The sequence below is a fragment of the Denticeps clupeoides genome, chromosome 2 (assembly GCF_900700375.1).
Source record: "Denticeps clupeoides chromosome 2, fDenClu1.1, whole genome shotgun sequence".
Lineage (NCBI taxonomy): Eukaryota > Metazoa > Chordata > Actinopteri > Clupeiformes > Denticipitidae > Denticeps > Denticeps clupeoides.
In genome coordinates, this window is record NC_041708.1 from 38,505,301 (window position 1) to 38,526,243 (window position 20,943).

Genomic DNA, 20,943 nt, shown 5'->3' on the forward strand with positions numbered 1-20,943 from the left:
TAAACACAAAATGAACAGAACCCATTAGAACGCAACAAACATATAACAATTACAGGATAACACACGATAAACACACACTGAAGACACAATAACCCATTAGAAAGCAACAAACATATAACAATTACAGGATAACACACGATAACACACCAACAAAGACACAATAACCCATAGAAGAAAACAAAAACCACTATAACAATTACACAATAACACACGATAAACACATAATAATCTCAAAATAACAAATTAGATCGCAACAAATATATAACAATTACAGGATAAAGCGCATCATAATGACACAATAAACACAAAATACACCTGAAAAACTACTCTTAACAACATATAAAAGCTTTGTTGTCATTTCAGCAGCATATTGGTTAGACAGAACACAGTGAAACGAAACAATGTTTCTCCAGAACAATAAAACACCTAAAATATAGATAGATAATAAACACACACTCAGTAGATCCATATAAACAGCAGGTGTAAAAGGACTGAAAAGGAAGATGATGATGAGAGGAGAAGGAACCTTTTAAGGCCTCTTCCTGCTCACTTCCTCCATCGGAGCCTGAAGATGGATCCTGTCTGGACCGGATCAGGAAGACGCGCCCCACGGCAGCCACGCCTCGGTCAGATGGGCTTTTGTTCAGCGCACAGTACAGAGACGAGGAAAGAGGCTTTTAAAGACGCTGGAGTGTACAGCTGCACCCTGAAAACTGGGCCATGAGGCCTTCAGGCCCCACATCACAATGAAGAGAGGTGCGCATCGTCACTGTCACCTCAGTCCATATCCTGTGTGTGGCGTGATCATGACATCACCTGGTTGCTGGTATTCATTCAGAGGTGACATATTTATTTATAAGCTTGTTAATGTATTGATGAGTGAATTCCGGGGAATTTTCAGGAGTTCGGAATGCTGCTACATTAATGACTGTATGGGAATTTACAGAAATGATCGGCCTGTTCCTTTAAGAGAAGTGTGAAGATGGAGGTCTGCAGTGCCGCTGTAAGCAGAGCTGCTGCTTGGATGAAGTGGTGTGTGTCTTCCAGGGGACTGCAGTGTGTGTGTGTGTGTGTGTGAGTGTGTTTATTCTGGGACACACCATGTTGTTGGTTCAATAAGTTGCTCATCAAATTACACACACTCACACACACTCACACACACACCCCACCTGTGAGTATGATCTGTGTGACCTTGAACAGAGGTTAATGATGACATGGTGCCAAAAATCAATTGGCTTAAATTGGTGAACTGTCTCACATTTCATTAAGGAACTTCATTACTGATATGCCCCCCTTGCTGTTTTAGTATCTTCTCGTGGTGACGATCGATATCGGGGGGCGGAGTCAGCAGGCGCGTTCCGTATCAGCATCTATGCCTGAGTGAAGAGGAGAGTAATGAACGTCCCACTGAGTCCCCGAAGCTGTTGCTGGGGAAACCAGGAACCCGCCTGTCCCCACTGGACCTTGAGAAGATCGAAGTGCTTATGGGAGGATCCTCGGTCACCGGATCCAGTGGCTTTACGGCTCAGGAGGAGATGGAGTGGAGCTGTAGTTCCGGCGTCCTGGACTGACCCGGTTACTGTCCCGTCAAGCGTGTCTGGTTCAGGTCAGAAAAGCCCTGGATTATTCATGTATCTGCAGCAGGTATCTAGAGCTTCTGTGACTGCAGAAGGCCAGCGGTGGAGGAACAGGTGAGGTTCTCGACTAAGTTGAGGCATGTTGATATAATAAAGTTCATTTAGTCAAGTGAGCGGACACCACTGAAATGGGCGGAGCCAGCATATTCCAATATTCCAATTCATCCATCATCAGCTTGTTATAATATTTACAATTATTACAGAGACAAGTGTTGGGAAGAGGCTCATTCCTGAATGTTCGTTGTACGTAACAAAGACGTCAAAGAAAGGTACATCCCAGCCAGAGGCCACCTACAAATCTGAAGGCCACAAAACCACAGGTTGAAACCCCACTTACTACCATAGTGTCTCCCAGCAAGACACTTAACCCTGAGTGTCCCTGCCACCACTGGATAAGACGTTTGGAATGACATCATAAGGGGAAAGGTTATCTCCTGTTTCTCTGTCTGCCCAGAGAATTTCCCGCCCCTCCCCAAAAACATGATCTCCACGACCGTCATGGCTTCCAAGCGTGGGTGAATGGTGTTCGGTCTGTCCCTCTTAACGGGACAGGGGGCAGTGGTGGCCTAGCGGTTAATCAGAAGGTTGCCGGTTCGAATCCCGAACCGCCAAGGTGCCACTGAGGTCCCCTTGATGAAGGTCCCGTCCCCACGCTGTTCCCCGGGCGCCTGTCATGGCTGCCCACGGCTCACTCAGGGTGATGGTTAAATGCAGAGGACAAATTTCACTGTGTCACCATGTGCTGTGCTGCTGTGTCTCACAATAACAATCACTTCACTTTCACTTAATGTCCTCTTTCTCCTAGGTTGTCTCTCCACTTCCCACCTCCTGCGATCACACGTCTCCTCATTCTGACCTCATCTTCTTCATCTTCTCAAACTCCTGGCTGAGGGTGAGTGTCTCATTCCCACCGATCCGAGATTACCAGGAGGGGTGTAAAGTACACCCAGCCAGCCAGCCTGTACCGTAACCGGGATGGGACCAGCGTGTTTTTCATGAAACACGCCCACCGCCCCGCCCGGAAACGGACGCATTAATTAAACACAAGTCTGAGGAGCACTTGAAGCGTTTAAAAAAAAAAAGCCAGAGTGTAATAACGGCGCTGAAACCACCAGGAAGTGGCAGTGGCGGTGCCAGGTGGAGCGGGTGCAGCGTCCCGTCCACCCCCAGGACAGGAGGAAGTAGACAGGCGCTGGGACGCGGGCGGGGCTGTGGCCCTGCAGTAACCCCGCAGTCGTTCTGCTGTTAATTAGACCCCCGATGAGCCCAGCTGCTCCACCAGAGCAGGAGGAGGAACATGGAGAGGAGAAGAAGCATGGTGTGTAAATGTGGGAACGTAGCTCTGGTTCCTCTGCTGCGCGGTGGCTGTGGGCTGAAGTGATTTGATGTGACGCGCTGAGCGTAGGGACGGGAGGTGGGGACGTGTGAGGAGAGGTGGTGCAGCACAACGCTGAATCCGGAATGACCCTGGAGTTATTTAAAAAGCCAGGCGGATGTCTGATCCATGCGATTCCGGCAGAGTTTTAACCCTTTTCCGAGATGATGATAACGACGACGAGCTCAGCCAGTTTATTCAACAAGGATCCTGATTTTTTGCATTTCTCCATGTTCTCTTCAAGTCATTAACGACCTGCACGCTCCTGTGGAGCAGGACCACCATGAAGGACGCCCGAAGACCTTCACTCAGGTTTCCACCACAATCTCAGAGATGATTACTTTCCAGGACCTTGTCGCTGCTAATTGAATTGATTGGTCTACTCGAAATCAGTTTAATTACGTTTACCCTTGGCTGCTGCACAGAGCCTATAGGTCCCAACGATGGCCGCTAAACCCCGATTACACGCCGCCGCGGGCCTCTCCTCCACCAGGGCAAATCAAGGCTGGAGCAACGTTACATTAGCAGCGTTTTGAAGTCGCTTGGCACCTCCGTCCTTTGCTATGTGGAGGGTTCATTAGAGGTTCTAAACCATGATCCATGCGCTGGTTTCCATTCAACCTTCACAAGCACAAACAATGTGAAAATACATATTTGGCCAAATTTAATATTCTGTATTCTGTCTGCCGAGTGTGTAGTATTGTTTAGTGTTATTATATGAGTGTGTAGTATTGCTTAGTGTTATGATACGAGAGTGTGTAGTATTGTTTAGTGTTATGGTACGAGTGTGTGTAGTATTGTTTAGTGTTATGGTACGAGTGTGTGTAGTATTGTTTAGTGTTATGATACGAGTGTGTAGTATTGTTTAGTGTTATGATACGAGTGTGTAGTATTGTTTACTGTTATGATACAAGTGTGTGTAGTGTTGTTTAGTGTTATGATACGAGTGTGTGTAGTATTGTTTAGTGTTATGATACGCGTGTGTAGTATTGTTTAGGGTTATGATACGAGTGTGTGTAGTATTGTTTACTGTTATGATACAAGTGTGTGTAGTGTTGTTTAGTGTTATGATACAAGTATGTGTAGTATTGTTTACTGTTATGATACGAGTGTGTAGTATTGTTTAGTGTTATGATACGCGTGTGTAGTATTGTTTAGGGTTATGGTACGAGTGTGTGTAGTATTGTTTAGTGTTATGATACGAGTGTGTAGTATTGTTTAGTGTTATGATACGAGTGTGTGTAGTATTGTTTAGTGTTAGGATACGAGTGTGTAGTATTGTTTAGGGTTATGATACGAGTGTGTGTAGTATTGTTTACTGTTATGATACAAGTGTGTGTAGTGTTGTTTAGTGTTATGATACGAGTATGTGTAGTAATGTTTACTGTTATGATACGAGTGTGTAGTATTGTTTAGTGTTATGATACGAGTGTGTGTAGTATTGTCTAGTGTTATGATACGAGTGTGTAGTATTGTTTAGGGTTATGTGAGGAGTGTGTGTAGTATTGTTTAGGGTTATGATACGAGTGTGTAGTATTGTTTAGTGTTATGATACGAGTGTGTGTAGTATTGTCTAGTGTTATGATACGAGTGTGTGTGTAGTATTGTTTAGTGTTATGATAGGAGTGTGTGTAGTATTGTTTAGTGTTATGATACGAGTGTGTAGTATTGTTTAGGGTTATGATAGGAGTGTGTGTAGTATTGTTTAGGGTTATGATACGAGTGTGTAGTATTGTTTAGTGTTATGATACGAGTGTGTGTAGTATTGTCTAGTGTTATGATACGAGTGTGTAGTATTGTTTAGGGTTATGTGAGGAGAGTGTGGCAAATGTTCAGGGATGCTGAAACCAATGGCGCCAACACAATCAACTTGGAGGAGTACAAGACATCAGTGAACAGCTACATCAGCAAATTTCCTGATGATCAGCAAATGCACCATAATCACACGATAAAACAAGAAGCTGTGGATGACTGCAGAGGTACGTGAACTGCTCACGTAGCTTCAGGAAAGGTGACAAGGTGGACCTAAGATCAGCAAGGGACAAACTGTCTCGAGCCATTAGAGCAGCATCCCTAGGAAGATGCTCTGAGAATGTGTAGACCAGCTGGCAGATGTCCCTCCACTAACGATGCCAGTGCCATCACCCTGCATCTAACCCTCACCCACCTGGACATTACGGACACATACGCATGAATGTTGTTCATAGACTTCAGTTCAGAATTCAACACCTGGTCGAGAAGCTGAGCCTGGACTTCCTGACTGAGTCCTCAGTCTGTCCAGATCGGGAACAGCATCTCCAGCACCACCCCACTGAGCACTGGAGCTGCTCAGGGTTGTGTGCTCAGTCCGATGCTGTTCACCCTGCTGACCCACGACTGTGCAGCGATTCACAGCTCCAACCACATCATCAAGTTCACCGATGACACGACCGTGGTGGTTCTCATCAGCAAGAACGACGAGCCAGCAGACAGAGAGGAGGCGCAACGACTGAAGGACTGGAGTAAGGTCAACAATCTGTTTCTGAACGTGCAACGCAGATAGTGAGGACAGCTGAGAAGATCATCAGAACACTCAGGGACATTCCACTCTGGACTCACACACACACAAACACACACGCACGCACACACTCGCACACACACACACGCACGCACACGCACTACCTCATTTATATTGAGTAACATTTTCTATTATTGCACAGCAGTATTTACACTATTTTACTTTCCATTTTTATTATTCATGTCACCTGTTTCGTGCCGTCTGTCTCATTGTTGTCTACATGTTTGTTGTGTCCCCTGTTTGCACCTTATGTAGCCTAGTTTGTCGCACACGTGTCAGTATGTAACTTCCCATCGTTCAAATGTTACATGTAGCAGCGTAACTTGACTTTAAAGGTTCCGTGGGAGGTTGGGTGGTAGTACCCTGGCGGGTAACACACTCGCCTATGAACCAGAAGACCCGGGTTCAAATCCCACTTACTACCATCATGTCCCTGAGCAGGACACTTAACCCTGAGTGTCTCCAGGGGGGACTGTCCCTGTCACTACTGATTGTAGGTCGCTCTGGATAAGGGCGTCTGGTAAATGTAAAGGTTCTTTTGTTTCACTATGTACTGTCTAACATGAATACAGCTCAAATCCAGATTCTATTGGCACATATCTAGCGTAGAGTGTGTATGTAACCGGTAGTGTTCGGTGCGCCGTGTGGACGATGATGTCACTCACCGGGAAGTAAAGCAGCAGAGCGCCAAACAAGATGGACTCCAACAAGACCAGACCTGACGCTCTGATGGCCTGCAGAGAGAGAGAGCAGCAGAGCAGAGGTGACCCCAACAACCACACGAGGGGGCAACGTGACACGCGCTAATTAGTCAGTATATTGCGACGAAACGTGCTGCTAATTGCATGAGACGCATTGTGACTGAACGCTCCCCACGCCGTGACATCGGAGGATGCGCTGCGCCGGGTTACAGGAAGCATCATTTACAGAATTTGAGTTCATAAATAATGCACGATTTGCACAGATTCGACTTTAATCTGATTGATTATTTACTCATTAACTCTTTATAACTCATGCATCGTGATAAGGTTTGAAATAGCCAGTGGCATTCGGTGACTGAACCGTGATTCCCAAACCATAAAACACACGTGTAGAGAACCATCTTACTCACTAACACATAGCAGGGAGGACAAAACCACTTTTCATCTAATCTGTTCATCCCATGTCAAACATTGACCACATTTTTCATGAAACAATGACATGATGTGTGAAGAGAAGACATTTGCTTGTAGGAGATCATTCATTCATTTACAGGCTTGGCAGAGACCAACAGCCAGTTCTTCTACAACATCTCTAGATATAAGTATGTATATGTGGAGTCCAGCCGTACAACCCACAAATGCAGCCACATGCCGCAAAGTCACTGTGACCACAGGGCATGTTAATGTGGCCCTGAATGGGCCCTCCTCAGATGGGATGGAGAATAAAGTGGAGATGTGACCTCGGGCTGGTGGCATAAGGTCCTGTTCTTCACGGTGACAGAACATTGGCCCGTTGCGTAAGACGCGCCGCAGCCAGGAGGCACTTTTTGACCGACCTGACACCATCTACAGAGCAGAACCAATCTCAAAAACATCATTTCCCGAGAGCTCCTTTATACTCTCCACTTTAATTCTACTGCTATTTAATACGGCATTTTAAAGTTTCTTACCAAATAATTACTTTTGAATGATAGCTATTATAATATGATCCTTATCATCATAATGATTAGATCTTGGCTGCTTGTTACTGTCGGGGTGTCACGTCCAGCTGGTTTTGGTTTGGAGCTGGTTGGGTATATGGGGGATACCCTCACCGGGGCTTTAGAAGGTTTCAGTGTAGGTGTTTTTGAAGCTTTTGTTCGTGTGATTTAGCATATGCGTGTGTAATTTGGTCTTTTAGTTTTCTGTGATTTTAAAATGAATGTTTCAGTCACTGTCATCTCTATATTGGCATCTCTATATTGGATGTACAGTCCAGGCCATAAGTTTGGACACCTTCTCATTTAACGTGTTTTCTTTATCTTCATGACCATTTACGTTGGTAGATTCTCACTGAAGGCATCAAAACTATGAATGAACACATGTGGAGTTCTGTACTTAACAAAAAAAGGTGAAATAAGTGAAAACATGTTTTATATTCTAGTTTCGTTGCTCCGATTTCTGCTTTTCACACTCTTGGCATTCTCTCGATGAGCTTCAAGAGGTCGTCACCTGAAATGCTTCTCCAACAGTCTTGAAGGAGTTCCCAGAGGTGTTTAGCACTTGTTGGTCCAGCTCACCCCAAACCATCTGGACTGGGTTCAGGTCCGGTGACTGTGGAGGTCAGGTCTCCACTTTTTGTTAAGTCCAGAACTCCACATGTGTTCATTCATAGTTTTGATGCCTTCAGTGAGAATCTACCAACGTAAATGGTCATGAAGATAAAGAAAACACATCAACAACAACAACAACAACATTTATTTCTTATATAGCCCAAAATCACATACAGTATGTCCCAATGGGCTCGAATGAGAAGGTGTCCAGACTTTTGGCCTGTACTGTATATAGTAAAAACAATATTTAAAATAACAGATGCTGGGCGGTTACTGTTTAATGTTCCAGCTACTTTGACTGTTGAAGGGCTGCAGCGATTGGACAAAATTCTACATCTCTCTCTCTCTCTCTCTCTCTATATATATATATATATATATATATATACACACACACACACACACACACACACACAATATATGAACAATCTCAGAGGTTCTTTCAGGGTCACACCATCTGACTTTTATTACATTTGTAACTTGTAATTCGGCATTGCAGGGCGCTGCATGAGAAAAACGAGCCTCTCGAATGCCTAGTGGGTCCCTTTCATCTGGAAATTTCTCGGCGGAATACACCCCCTCCTAATTTTGCCAACGGCTTCTGCTTGGCTTCAGTTCCCCCCACAGGGAGCCAGTTTACGAGCCTCAGCCGCTTCCTCCGGCGCCAACTGTAACTGATCCAGAGTCAACAGCCACTTCCTGCGGCGCCGCCGGCGTCCCGTTAGATGGTGCAGTGACACACTCCGCGGCCACTTTATTAGAGACGCGTTGGCCATCGCCACCCGCACGTGTCTATAACGCAGGATCTACGGCGTGAAATGGTCTAGAAGAGTCCACGTTACACCAGCAGATTAGTCTGCAGCCTCGCGCGACGCGCCGGGTCGAGCCGACTTTGATTGTTGTAGAAACGTTAATGAAGTGAACTACGAAGCGCAGCTCCGGGCTTAATGTTCCGTCCCGGCTAATGTGCTCCTGAAGCACCGCAGCTGTGTGTAATATTCTCCGGTGAAAATGTGTGTTTGCATCATCATACCAAGTGAAATGTGAGAAGAGAGTTGTACGTAATCCACACCCTACACATTATTAACCATTTATTACATGGTTATTATCACCCGGGTTTTTTAACCTTCAGCAGGTCACTGTTGTAACAGAGGTTAACTGGCCAATCAGAGTGCAGCATTCACCCAGACACCCTGGCGTTAATCTGAGATCACGGTTCCCACCTTGTTCCTGCGGAAGTGGTACACCAGCACCATGCTGACGAAATCTCCCATTATGCACAGGCCCTGGAAGGACAGCACGGCCAGGCGCAGGTAGCCGTCGTCATGGGCAACGCAGGGCGTGTCGTCCTGGCAGTAGGTACAGCCCTCCTGACAGGGCAGGCAGTGGGTGGAGCTTCCTGGGGCATTGTCATCATTTGAGTCCTTCTGCTTGTTACCTATCATACACACACACACACACACACACAGTCCAGAATGGATCATAATCGCCATCCTTTCTTAGGGCTGCAGATCATTTTTTGATTCTGAAACTATTTTGGTTTTTGATTGATGGTTTTAATTTTTAGATCAAATTGAACAACAAAAATACACAAAACATAAAGCAGCAACGACAGTAAGTTGGGCTCCATCCAGGACGGCAGCGGTGGCCTAGCGGATAAGGAGGTTGAAATCCCGAACCGCCATGGGTTTGCGGTTATTCCCTCCTGCCGCCCGTGCTCATGGGGCAGAATTCCAGTGTGTCTGGGCTGCTGGGTGTGTGTTGTAAGGATGGACATCACGGGAGCATGCCTTTTGTGTTGCAAAACAGCTGTCTGCAGGGGGAGGTGTCATTCCTGTGTGGATGGTTGTGCGTGAAGATTCGGCACCCCTGTTTTACATGCCTTTTGTCTGACGGCAACGTGTGAAGTGTCAGCTGTCAGGACCGCCCACCCTCTTTGTCTTCCCCAAATGGGAGGCACCGGGGGCGTGACATGAGAAACAACAGGTTCTGATTGGTCAGTGACAACTTCCTGCAGGTCAATGACAACTTCCTGTAGGCCAGGGGTATAAAGGTCTGCTCACATGTGGAAAAGAGGACTGAGCTTTCTTGCTCAGGGGGTTTTTCTTCTCCCTATTTACTCTTTCTTCTCATTTTTATTTTCTCTGTAACCTTGGCACCTTTTTACATTCAATATTCACATGTAACTACAATAATTATTTACCGGTGTTAATAAATTACAAACTGTACATTTTTAACCTCTATTGTGCCATGCCTCTTTCTGCCAAAAAAGACCATGTGGTGTGGGAGAAGAGAATAGAGTGTGTAGAAAAACTCTTTCTCCCTCCACACAAAGCACTGTATTCAACCGCTCCAATTTGATGTTACCTGGCAGAAAGAGGCGTGGCACAGTAGAGGTTAAAAATGTACAGTTTCTAATTTATTAACACCGGTAAATAATTATTGTAGTTACATATGAATATTGAATGTAAAAAAAAAAAGCCTTCCAGCTTCCGATGGAAAACCCCCTGAGCAAGAAAGCTCAGTCCTCTTTTCCACATGTGAGCAGACTTTTATACCCCTGGCCTACAGGAAGTTGTCACTGGCCTACAGGAAGTTGTCACTGACCAATCAGAACCTGTTGTTTCTGATGTCACGCCCCGGTGCCTCCCATTTGGGGAAGGCAAAGAGGGTGGCCGGTCCTGACAGCTGACACTTCACACGTTGCCGTCAGACAAAAGGCATGTAAAACAGGGGTGCCGAATCTTCACGCACAACCATCCACACAGGAATGACACCTCCCCCTGCAGACAGCTGTTTTGCAACACAAAAGGCATGCTCCCGTGATGTCCATCCTTACAGTGTGGAAGTTCCATCTCTGTTGTGTGTCTGATGCAGTACCTTTTATACTCCATTTTAGTTCTCCTTCTCTCTCTCACACTCATACACACACACACACACACACAATGTCATTATGCTTGAGATATTTATTCATAAACGGGAGCGCATCTTTAATTTATTCCCTTTTGCTGTTTTCTGATCCATAATGCATCCTCCATCGGAGCAGAAAGGCCCCTCCTGAAAGTACTTTTGTGACAACAGGACATGGGCACTGAACTTGGTCTCGGGAGTTTGCACACTGTCACCGACATCAGGCTGCACGGCATCAAAACTGCAGCTGATAATATTCTATATCAGGCTATTTCAAACCCAGTCCCTACAGCTCACACACACCCTGCATCTTTCTGGATGTTTAAATACGACACACACAAGTAGTGCGAGGAGCGTTGCCAGATAAGCAATTCATTCTGCACACAGTTGTCAAAAAGGCAGAAAAGCTGCTAATAAATTATGGATTTAACTGGTCAGATTTGGGTTTCTTAATACCGATAATCAAGTTTTCCTGAATATATCGAATTCAAAAGCAGCCAATCTGGCAACACTGAGGACAGTTTTCCGTCTGTAAACACCGGTCGTTGGTGAACATGCTAAATCTCTTTTAAAAACATTTTCAGGCATAATGCAGCCCTCTACTGGACACCCACACAGGACAGAGGCCAGAGAGCAGGGACGTCCCCTCCGGCCTGCAGATGTGGTCGGTTTCGGGCCCAACACTCACAAAATGGCAGAGTCATTCTGACCCTCAGGTTCTGGGGAGGTTTTCTGACGGGGTCCCCGAAAGCGTCATGGGCAGGTTGGCCGCTGGGTCCCGGCTCTCTAATTCTACTCATATTATGCCCCCTTTCTCCCTGCATAAGGGCCAATAAAACCACAGAGCAGGGGCCCGATTCCGTCTGAACAATTTGATGATCATATTTTGCACACCGGGAGACGCCTACAGCAGGATGAAGGACCCCATCTGCAACCAGCACCGACGGTGCAGGACGTTGCAAATGCAATATGTTGTTTGCAAAAAAATATGTCTGTAACATCATAATCAGCACTTTAGCAATGAAGGTAGTTTTAAACAAAAAGTAATGCATAAAGTAACACATGTCAGCAAATGCACCAGATTTCTCTTCAGATAAACACTTATATCAGGACTGGACTGCCTGCTCATTATTCATAAATGATGGAATAATAAGTGGTCAACTTACTGGCGCGGCCGTGCACGGACACTCTGTTGGGATGGCGAAGGCCCGGCTTGCAGTGGCACTTGTACTTGTCCAGGACAAACCCAAAGCCCGGGATGGGCAAGCACTGCGGAGAGACAGAGAGAGAGAACATGGAGATGAAAGCCAGGGTTTCCACTCCGTTTCCTCAAAACGTTCACTCACGATAATACAATTATTTTAATTGCAGCTGAAGGACAAAAGCGGCGTGGTAAATAACATAAAACTGGGCCGAAATACTGGAAGAAGCCGCCTGACCAATTACAGCGAACAAACTGGTTCATCTTTCATTTAAATGTCCCCTGACATGAAAATGGGACTTTGTGAGATGATTGAACATTAATAGGAGTTCCTCCAGACTGTCTATGGTCCTGCAGGGGCTAGAAATGGCGGTCGGTGTAAAGATGGTTTCAGTCGTCCTGGCAGCTCACACGGTCGGATCTGGAATTTGTCCCCTTAGATCATCACAAGGGGGACTTTCTGTCTGTACGTAACATTGTGGTTGGTTGACGGTGTTTATGACGTCATTTCCGTGAATGTCCCCTCAACTCTCCTCCTCGTCCCTCTACAGACGGTGAGACGGCGCGTCCTGGGAAATCTCATTGTGGGACTGGATCAAAGTGGCTGTAATTCTGCACCACGAGACATCAGATACAGAATTAGGGGACCAACAAGACGAAAATGTTCATGTCAGGGGACCTTTAAACTTGATTCTGATGGAACTACTGCCTGGACACACACTCACACTTCTTACATTCAGTAATTAATATCTAAATTAGAAACACGGATTTGCATCTGAGTCACCAACACAAAACTTTTCTTGTTTAACACTGGTAAAGTCCCAGGGAGTTTGACCGAGAAGCTCCTGCAGTCAAGCGGCGCTGGAGACGTCTATTTCTGGTGCCTATTCAGGACTCTTGGGGCTTCGAGCCTGATTGCAGGACACGGCTGGAGAAGGAAGCAGGAAACACCACGTGGGGACCAGATCTGCTCACTGCTAACACCCACGGCGTCTGCAAAAAGTTTGGATTGACGACAAACTGGGTCTTAACCATCAAGTTGCTGCGATCTCCAGGTCCTGCAGGTTCACTCTCTACAACGTTCACAAGATTAGATCTTTTCTCTCACAACAGGCTACGCAGCTCCTCGTCCAGGCGACGGTCATCTCTAAACTGGACTATTGTATCTCTCTCCTGGCTGGAGCCTCTGCGGTCACCATAAAACCCCTCCAGATGGTCCAAAATATGGCAGCCCCTCTCATCTTCAACCAGCCGAAAAACCCCCACGTCCCGCCTCTCCTCACCTCCCTCCACCGGCTCCTGGTAGCTGCTCGCATCCAGTTTAAATCCTTGATGGTGCCTACAGGGCTGTAAATGGAAGTTCTCCCTCTTACACCAACACACTACTAGCCAGATACACTCCTGCACGTCCTCTCAGATCTACAAACTCCCTCTTCACGGAGTCTCCGATCCCAATCCACTCTGTTCTCCTTTGTTGTCCCTAGCTGGTGGGACAAGTTGTCCTGCTCCAACACTAACACACACACACAAAAACTCATCCAGCACTTAACAATTCCCAGCATGTTCTATTCCTGACAAGTTCGGCCTTTTCGGGGCTCTTAGTTCTGTAAACTGAAAATCTCTAGAAACCGAACGAGAATTGCTGGTGACGTCCTGCGACGGCGCAGTGGTGGCCTGGCGGTGAAATCAGAAGGTGAGGAGCCACTGAGCAAAAGCACCGTCCCCACACACTGCTCCCCGGGCGCACTGTTCACAGGGTGATGGGATAAATGCAGAGGACACATTTCACTGTGTGCACCGTGTGCTGTGTATCACAATGACGATCACGTCACACCACACTTCTGCAAAGCAAAGTAAAGATCTGTTACATAAACATGGAGATTCTTCTGCTAAACCCATAAGAATGTACATTTGTCCATGGGGACTGTCCCCGTAACTACTGGCTGATAAATGATGATTTGGAGTGAGGATCCTGGGCAGAAGTCCATTGTGTTTCATGTTAGTGATTCAGGACATGCTGAAGTCGTTGACGGTTCTTCTGCACTTCTGTTCCTCAGTAGCCTGCAGAGTTCCTCATTCCTCCACGAATGCATCATGGACCGGCATGGCGCTGTTCTTCTTCTGTCCCTCCCAATCTGATGAAGACAGAAGGGATGCTGAAGCCCCGCCCCCACATTCGCAGCAGTTTGTCAGGCTGACGGCCGGCGGGGACGTTGGCGTCTGGGTGTGACGTGGGCTGCAGTTGGAGAATTGAGTCCTCTCCACACACGCCGCGTCGCATTACACCTCCTCCCCAGGGAGTCCTGCTCAGCCTCCTCTAAAAATACCACCTTCTGGAGGGAAGGGAGTGCTGGGTTCACAATGAGGAGCTCAGAGCACAGAAGCTGGAGATGTTGGATAAGAAGTTGTAGACGTTGATACATGAAGAGAATGTTGGTGGATGGGAAGACGTAGATGTCAGTGGTCTAGGATGATGGTCTGAAGACCTTGTTGGTGTTGGATGAGGGGTTGTAGATGTTAAAGTTGAAGAAAAATATTATCTGTGTGGCTTAAGGAGATGTAAAGGGGATGTCTTGTAAACCCAAAAGTTGAACTCTCATGTTCATTGCAGAGCAGAAAGAAGATTTCAGATGACAAAGATGGTTACATGGCCATACTGCTCCTGGGGACTGGGGGACTGTCCTCAGAACTAGTGACTGCGAGATCAGAAGATGTAAAACAGAGGGTTTTTCTTTATGATGATCTGGTGATGATTTTGGGGATTTTTGTATTATGTTAGTGGAACAACTCTGGGTTAACTCGGGTTACGTTAGAACAACTCGGGGTTAACTCGGGTTACGTTAGAACAACTCGGGGTTAACTCGGGTTATGTTAGTGGAACAACTCGGGGTTAACTCGGGTTACGTTAGAACAACTCGGGGTTAACTCGGGTTACGTTAGAACAACTCGGGGTTAACTCGGGTTATGTTAGTGGAACAACTCGGGGTTAACTCGGGTTACGTTAGAACAACTCGGGGTTAACTCGGGTTACGTTAGAACAACTCGGGGTTAACTCGGGTTATGTTAGAACAACTCGGGGTTAAGCGTCTTGATCATGGACATGATGGTTGGTGTCGATACAGTAGAGCTATAAGTCTGTGTGTTAATATCTGGTCATTTTGAGGCTGCCGGTTTTATTTTACATTTACATTTACATTTACAGCATTTACCGGACGCCCTTATCCAGAGCGACTTACAGTCAGTAGTTACAGGGACAGTCCCCCCCTGGAGACACTCAGGGTTAAGTGTCTTGCTCAGGGACACGATGGTAGTAAGTGGGATTTGAACCTGGGTCTTCTGGTTCATAGGCGAGTGTGTTACCCACTAGGCTACTACCACCCCTACATATTTTCATTATGTTCTCTTCTATCAAGCAATAAACAATAAGTGGTCCTCTTCTTCTTCTTCTTCTTCTTCTTCTTCTTCACAGACCATTTTTCCCGCAACCACATGCTGAAGCTCAAGAATAAACAAAGAAGGGTGTGGAACCCATTTTTGCTGAACGCATTGTACATAATTAGTGTGTCTAGTGGTGTGAAATGAATTGTGGGTAACAGATGGATGAATGATCGAGCAAAATGCATTAAAATGCAATGCGAGTTGTTTTCTCTGCACGTGAATGAATGGGCCCAAACGACGAATACGTAATTAAGGGTCACGTGACGTTGCATGGACCTGGATGGATCCACATGGATCATTTCGTTTTTAAAAAAGCGGGTCCATTTTAAATCCATACAGCGAAATAGAATTATTTATTTCATACCAAATGACTTTAAAACCAACAAAAGAGCGTAAAGAGGCTGAAGAAACGCGGTGAAATGGAGGCGGCCAGACGCTCCCGGTGTTCCTCATGGTTATTAATAGGAACTGCTGCAGAACGTCCCCCGGGCGGACGACGCTCACCTGGCCGCTGACATGTTAATTGCCATGGCGACACGGCGGCGGCGGTGAGACGAGAGCTTTTTAATGGAGTGTGTCACACCGTCACAGGAACAGCGTGTTCCCGACACGGCGGATCCTCGGCATCCCTGTCACTTCCAGACCTGCGGGAATATTCGCCGCCCGGCTCTGTCCCCGCCCCCCTGTCACAGGTGCAGCTCTATTAATACCTGCAGTAGCACATCGCTTCACTCAGGACTGTGTGTGTGTTTACGTGTCCATTAGATTACGTGTCCATAATGATGTTACTGGTCCATTTACACACACACCCACACACACCCACACACTGTAGGATTCCAGACACTGAGGTAAAAGAGGATGTGTGGATGATCCCGGTCTCCGATATGAAAGCCACCATTTTTTATACCAGATAACAACAGCATGTGGAACAATAATGTTCCCTGTAAAGAAAGGGACAATTCAATTAATCAATACTGTGCGGAAAAAAGTACCTGTTTAATCAATAACATTGATTATCTGCCACAGCTTTACAATAAAAGCCATAAAAATTATTACTGGCACCCCTTCTCCATTTTTACTCCATCTCATTCTTTAAAAGATCCGGTTTTAATTATTCCACCGGCCCCATGTGGATAAAAGTCGGGAACGGTATCAGCGACGCAGCTTTTAATCGGAATCTGTAGCTAAAGAAAGTCCTGATGGTTCCACCCCCGTGGGAGATTTCCTGGCCGCTTTACTGCCAGGAGAATGTTCCAGAACCTCTGGCCCTAAAGGTCCTGCTGAAGTTTAATGAGGTCCATTAATCTCACGTCCCAACGCCTTCCATTTACGGTAATCAGAGGGGGCAGAAGCAGCTGTCTTCGGCCAATCAGAGAGAAGGGGCGGGGCCATGGCACACCAGAGCACCATGGGAATCCCAGGCTCTTGATGACGTGATGTTTATAGCGTTGAGAAATTCCCTTTGGTGTGAGATGAGCCAGAGGTCACATGCTTCACCAGCCTGCCTTTGAAGAATCAGCAGATGTTTGGAAAGGTCCTCACACGTCCTGTACGACGGCCTGGGCTCGGAATTATTTCTGTTCTTGCATCACAAGTGGGATAAAAGGATGGAGGAGGAAGGGATCTGTGATGAAATCCACTTTCCTTCCCACGGCGAGTCTGCAGAGACGCTGCTGGCAGATTCACCGCGATTATAACACCGCATGGAGAAATACAGCAGAAGATCCCCAGACATGTTCCGGGGCTGCCGGAGAAGCAGAATCAGGGACCCAAAAATTATTATAAATTGACAAATATGACAGGTCATACGTTTAAACTGGACGTCTGCTGACGTTCTAGACCTGTAAATGACCTCAAGTCTCCTTCTCAGGGACACGATGGTAGTAAGTGGGGTTTGAACCTGGGTCTTCTGGTTCAATGATGGTTCGAGTGTGTTACCTGCTAGGATATTACCAGCCCATGATGCTCTTGACACTTTCTTAAACAGGATAAGAACGGATACTAAAATGTCATTTTATTCTTAACTGGACCTTCACCCGACTGCTTACTTTTCCAGTAAACACACACGCTACCGTCACAGCGACGTTTCATTCTTTTTTAGTGTTCCTTCGGCTTTAATTAAAGGAGCAATTCATCCAAAATTCATTTAAATGTGAAATTACTGCCCAATCTCGAAACTCCTACAAAAAGCTCTAGCACAACAGCTCTCGCATACAGTCCAGTCAGGCTTCAGACCACACCACAGCATGGAACAGCCCTGCCAGAGTTGTCATCAGACATGACTTCATTTCCATACTTCCTTCTACGTGATCTCAGCGCTGCATATGATACTGTTGATCACGGCATTCTACTGAACACAGAAGCTGTGCACTTAAATGGTTTGCTTCATATTGAACAGGGTCGATACACCTGTCAATATCCATACCAATGGTGAATGTTTGGAAAAATCATTGGTTAAATATGGAGTACCCCAAGGATCCATACTAAGAACAATACTGTTCTCTCTGTATATGCTTCCACTTGGAAACACAATTTGGAGACATAGTTGATACTACCACTATTATGCAGATAAGGGGCTATGGTGGCCTAGTGGGTAAGGAAGTGGACCCGCAATCGAATCCCGAACCACCAAAGTGCCACTGAGCAGAGTACCGTCCCCACACACTGCTGCCCGGACGCCTGTCATGGCTGCTCACTGCTCACCAAGGGTGACTGTTAAATACAGAGGACACATTTCGTTGTGCTGTGCTGCTGTGTATCACAATGACAATCACTTTCACTTTTCACTTCCAGATGACACACAACTGTACATCTCCACCAGACGCGGAGAAGACATTAATAGGATTATAATGGGACAAGCAGTGTAGACCAGATGTGCTATACTGCACTATGGACTTTCCTACCACTGCACCTGTTGAACTATTGTTTCTTGGACAAATCACTGCCAACCCTGCACTGACACCATGGTCGTCCCTCTGTCTATCACTCCTTCCCAACGTTTCTCACTAGTTTTTCCTTGTGTGCAGAAGGGTCAAGTGTGGGGGTGTCAACTGTAGGGCCTGTCAAAGCCCAGTGAGACACACTGTATGTGATTTTGGGCTAAATAAGTTGTGTCGATTTTCCTGGGGCTGCATAAAGACCACAAAATTGGAGAGGAGGAGATCAAAAGGTCTCATCGTCCTCCTGAATGTTTCCAGAAAGGTTGAATATGGGATTGAAGCGGATAAGAAGCTCTTCTAAAATTTCATATATAATAAGGGGGTTTAGGACATTATGTAAAGCCACCGTTCTGGAGGAAGCAGTAACAGGAAGACAATGGGCTGAAAATATCAATGTAGATTCTGTAGTGAAGGAAAACTTGGATGATGCTCACATGGGCGCCTTCACACACACACACACACACACACACACACAACTCGCTGCTCAATGAAGACGAATGGGCTTTCTGCTGAGCAGACAGAGGGAGAACGAGGAAGAGGAACAGAAATAGACACACAGGGACACCCAGACAGAACGTCACTTAGAGAAACGACTTCATCTTCATCCAGCTCATTACTGCAGCAGATCAGGAAAATCGCAGAACGTCCTAGTCCAGGTGTGGTTCCATCCGCTCTAGCCGCCATTTTCCACCCTGCCTGCAGGGAGATAATTGGCGTGGATCTGCGTCCACGGCGAGTTGGACTAATGAGGGAAGCGGAAGCCGGAGCCGAGCGAGGCGTCCCGCTGGTACATGCCTGGACGGAGTGAGGGACGCACGCGTCGGTGGACCATTTCCTCGCCGGGTCACGCCATTGGACGGCGCTGCGGCCTGATTGCCGTATATTGTGTTGGAGAGCCGGGAAATCAGACGTCCGCTAATAACCTCCCGATTTCCCACAATTCCACACGTGACAGCAGCGTACAAGTCGCACAACGACCAAGTCCTCACTTTACAACGTTCAACACGCATTCCAGGGGCCTGGAAGACATGCATGAAAATGCAGCAGTTCAGTAAAATGTTGTGTAGTAAAGGTAACGATACACACAAACACACACACACACACAAACCCCCCCCCACACACAGACGCACAATCACACACACAAACACACACACACACAAACACACACACAAACCCCCCCCCACACACAGACGCACAATCACACACACAAACACACACAAACACACACCCCCCCACACACACACACACAATCACACACACACACAAAGCCCCCCCCACACACACACAAACACGCACAATCACACACACACACACACACAAACACACACCCTCACACACACACACGCACAATCACACACACAAACCCCCCCACACACACACACAAACACACACGCACGCACAATCACACACACACACAGAACTGCTGTCCCTGTTTGTTTATTGTGGGCCGAGCGTAACGGGGACAATTATAGCGGCGAGAGATCGATGGGAAGAGAAAGGCGGCGGCGTGAGTTCGCCGGCGTGGATCAATGCTGACACCGTGGAGAGAGCTGCTCCTAAAATAGCTCCGCCGCTTCCTCCCTGCTGGCTCCTCCCCCCCCCGGTTCCTCTGGCGAGGCCAAACGTGGCGGTTCCGCTCGTCCCAATCCTGGCCGGACCTCCACCGACCCCCGAACAGCACGTGGAGGCCGGACCCCCGCACGGGGCATTAATAGCTGCTGCCAGCTCAGCCCTTTTATCCAACCATGTCCCAGGGCAGAAGACGAGCCAGATGAATGATTGTATAGGACGTGTGTGCGGAATAATAAAGATAATGGGACAAGACGAGAAACGTTAAAAATAGGACAGGCCGAATAATACGATTTCATCACAGGAAATACTTCCCCTCAGCAGCTCCGCACCATCACCAGACAGGCTGCTTCATTATTTAGGGGCCGGTGAAGTCCATTACACCGCATGCATTATGGAGCATTCCGGGCCGGAGCACTTGTTCAAAATCTATTCCTTCTCTCAGGATGGAGCGATGGTGACCAGCCCCTGGGCCGGAGGCGTCCACACTCACCTCCATGCTGGTCAGGTTGCAGCCGTGGGTCCCGGCGAACCAGCCTTCGCTGGAGCACTGGTCAATGTCCACGTTCTGGAGACTCACGTCCACGCGCACCACGCCCCTGTGGACATGTAGAAATACCACTTAGGCTTACGTTCATCGCATATCTAAATAATTTGCATATCGAAATAATTTGCATATCGAAATAATGAATCATGAATAAAGAAAAAGAATTGTTTTCCCCCATCTGCAACTCTCTAGTTCCTGACGCCATGAGACGGTGTGGACATGTAGTCTGGACTTCCCAGCAGCTCCTGTCCTGGACCTAAGTGGACTTTTAGCTCTGGATGATGATCGCTTTCATTATTAATGTTGTTCAGCCTGGACACGGAGGATCTTTAATGATCCCTTAATGCCGCGATGAACCGTGGCGTACCTTCAATAACCAGCTACGTTCTGAGAAACGTTCTGCACACGTGCGGATCTCTTAAAAGAGCCCACGTCCCTGACTGTTCTCAACATGATGCATCGCCATGGGAACCAGTCCTG

At 46.9% G+C, this 20,943-nt stretch overlaps 1 protein-coding gene across 2 annotated transcripts in view; it reads right to left on the minus strand.

Moving 5' to 3' along the window:
- gpr158a (G protein-coupled receptor 158a) overlaps positions 1 to 20,943 on the minus strand; it is a 39,516-nt gene that overhangs the window by 13,139 nt on the left and 5,434 nt on the right. For both annotated transcript variants that reach the window (XM_028969890.1, XM_028969891.1), the window contains exons 2-5: positions 20,410 to 20,515; positions 11,936 to 12,038; positions 9,083 to 9,297; positions 6,235 to 6,303 (exon numbers count right to left, since the gene is read on the minus strand). In XM_028969890.1, coding sequence (XP_028825723.1) covers positions 6,235 to 6,303; positions 9,083 to 9,297; positions 11,936 to 12,038; positions 20,410 to 20,515 — 493 coding nt within the window. The remainder of the gene's footprint in view (positions 1 to 6,234; positions 6,304 to 9,082; positions 9,298 to 11,935; positions 12,039 to 20,409; positions 20,516 to 20,943) is intronic.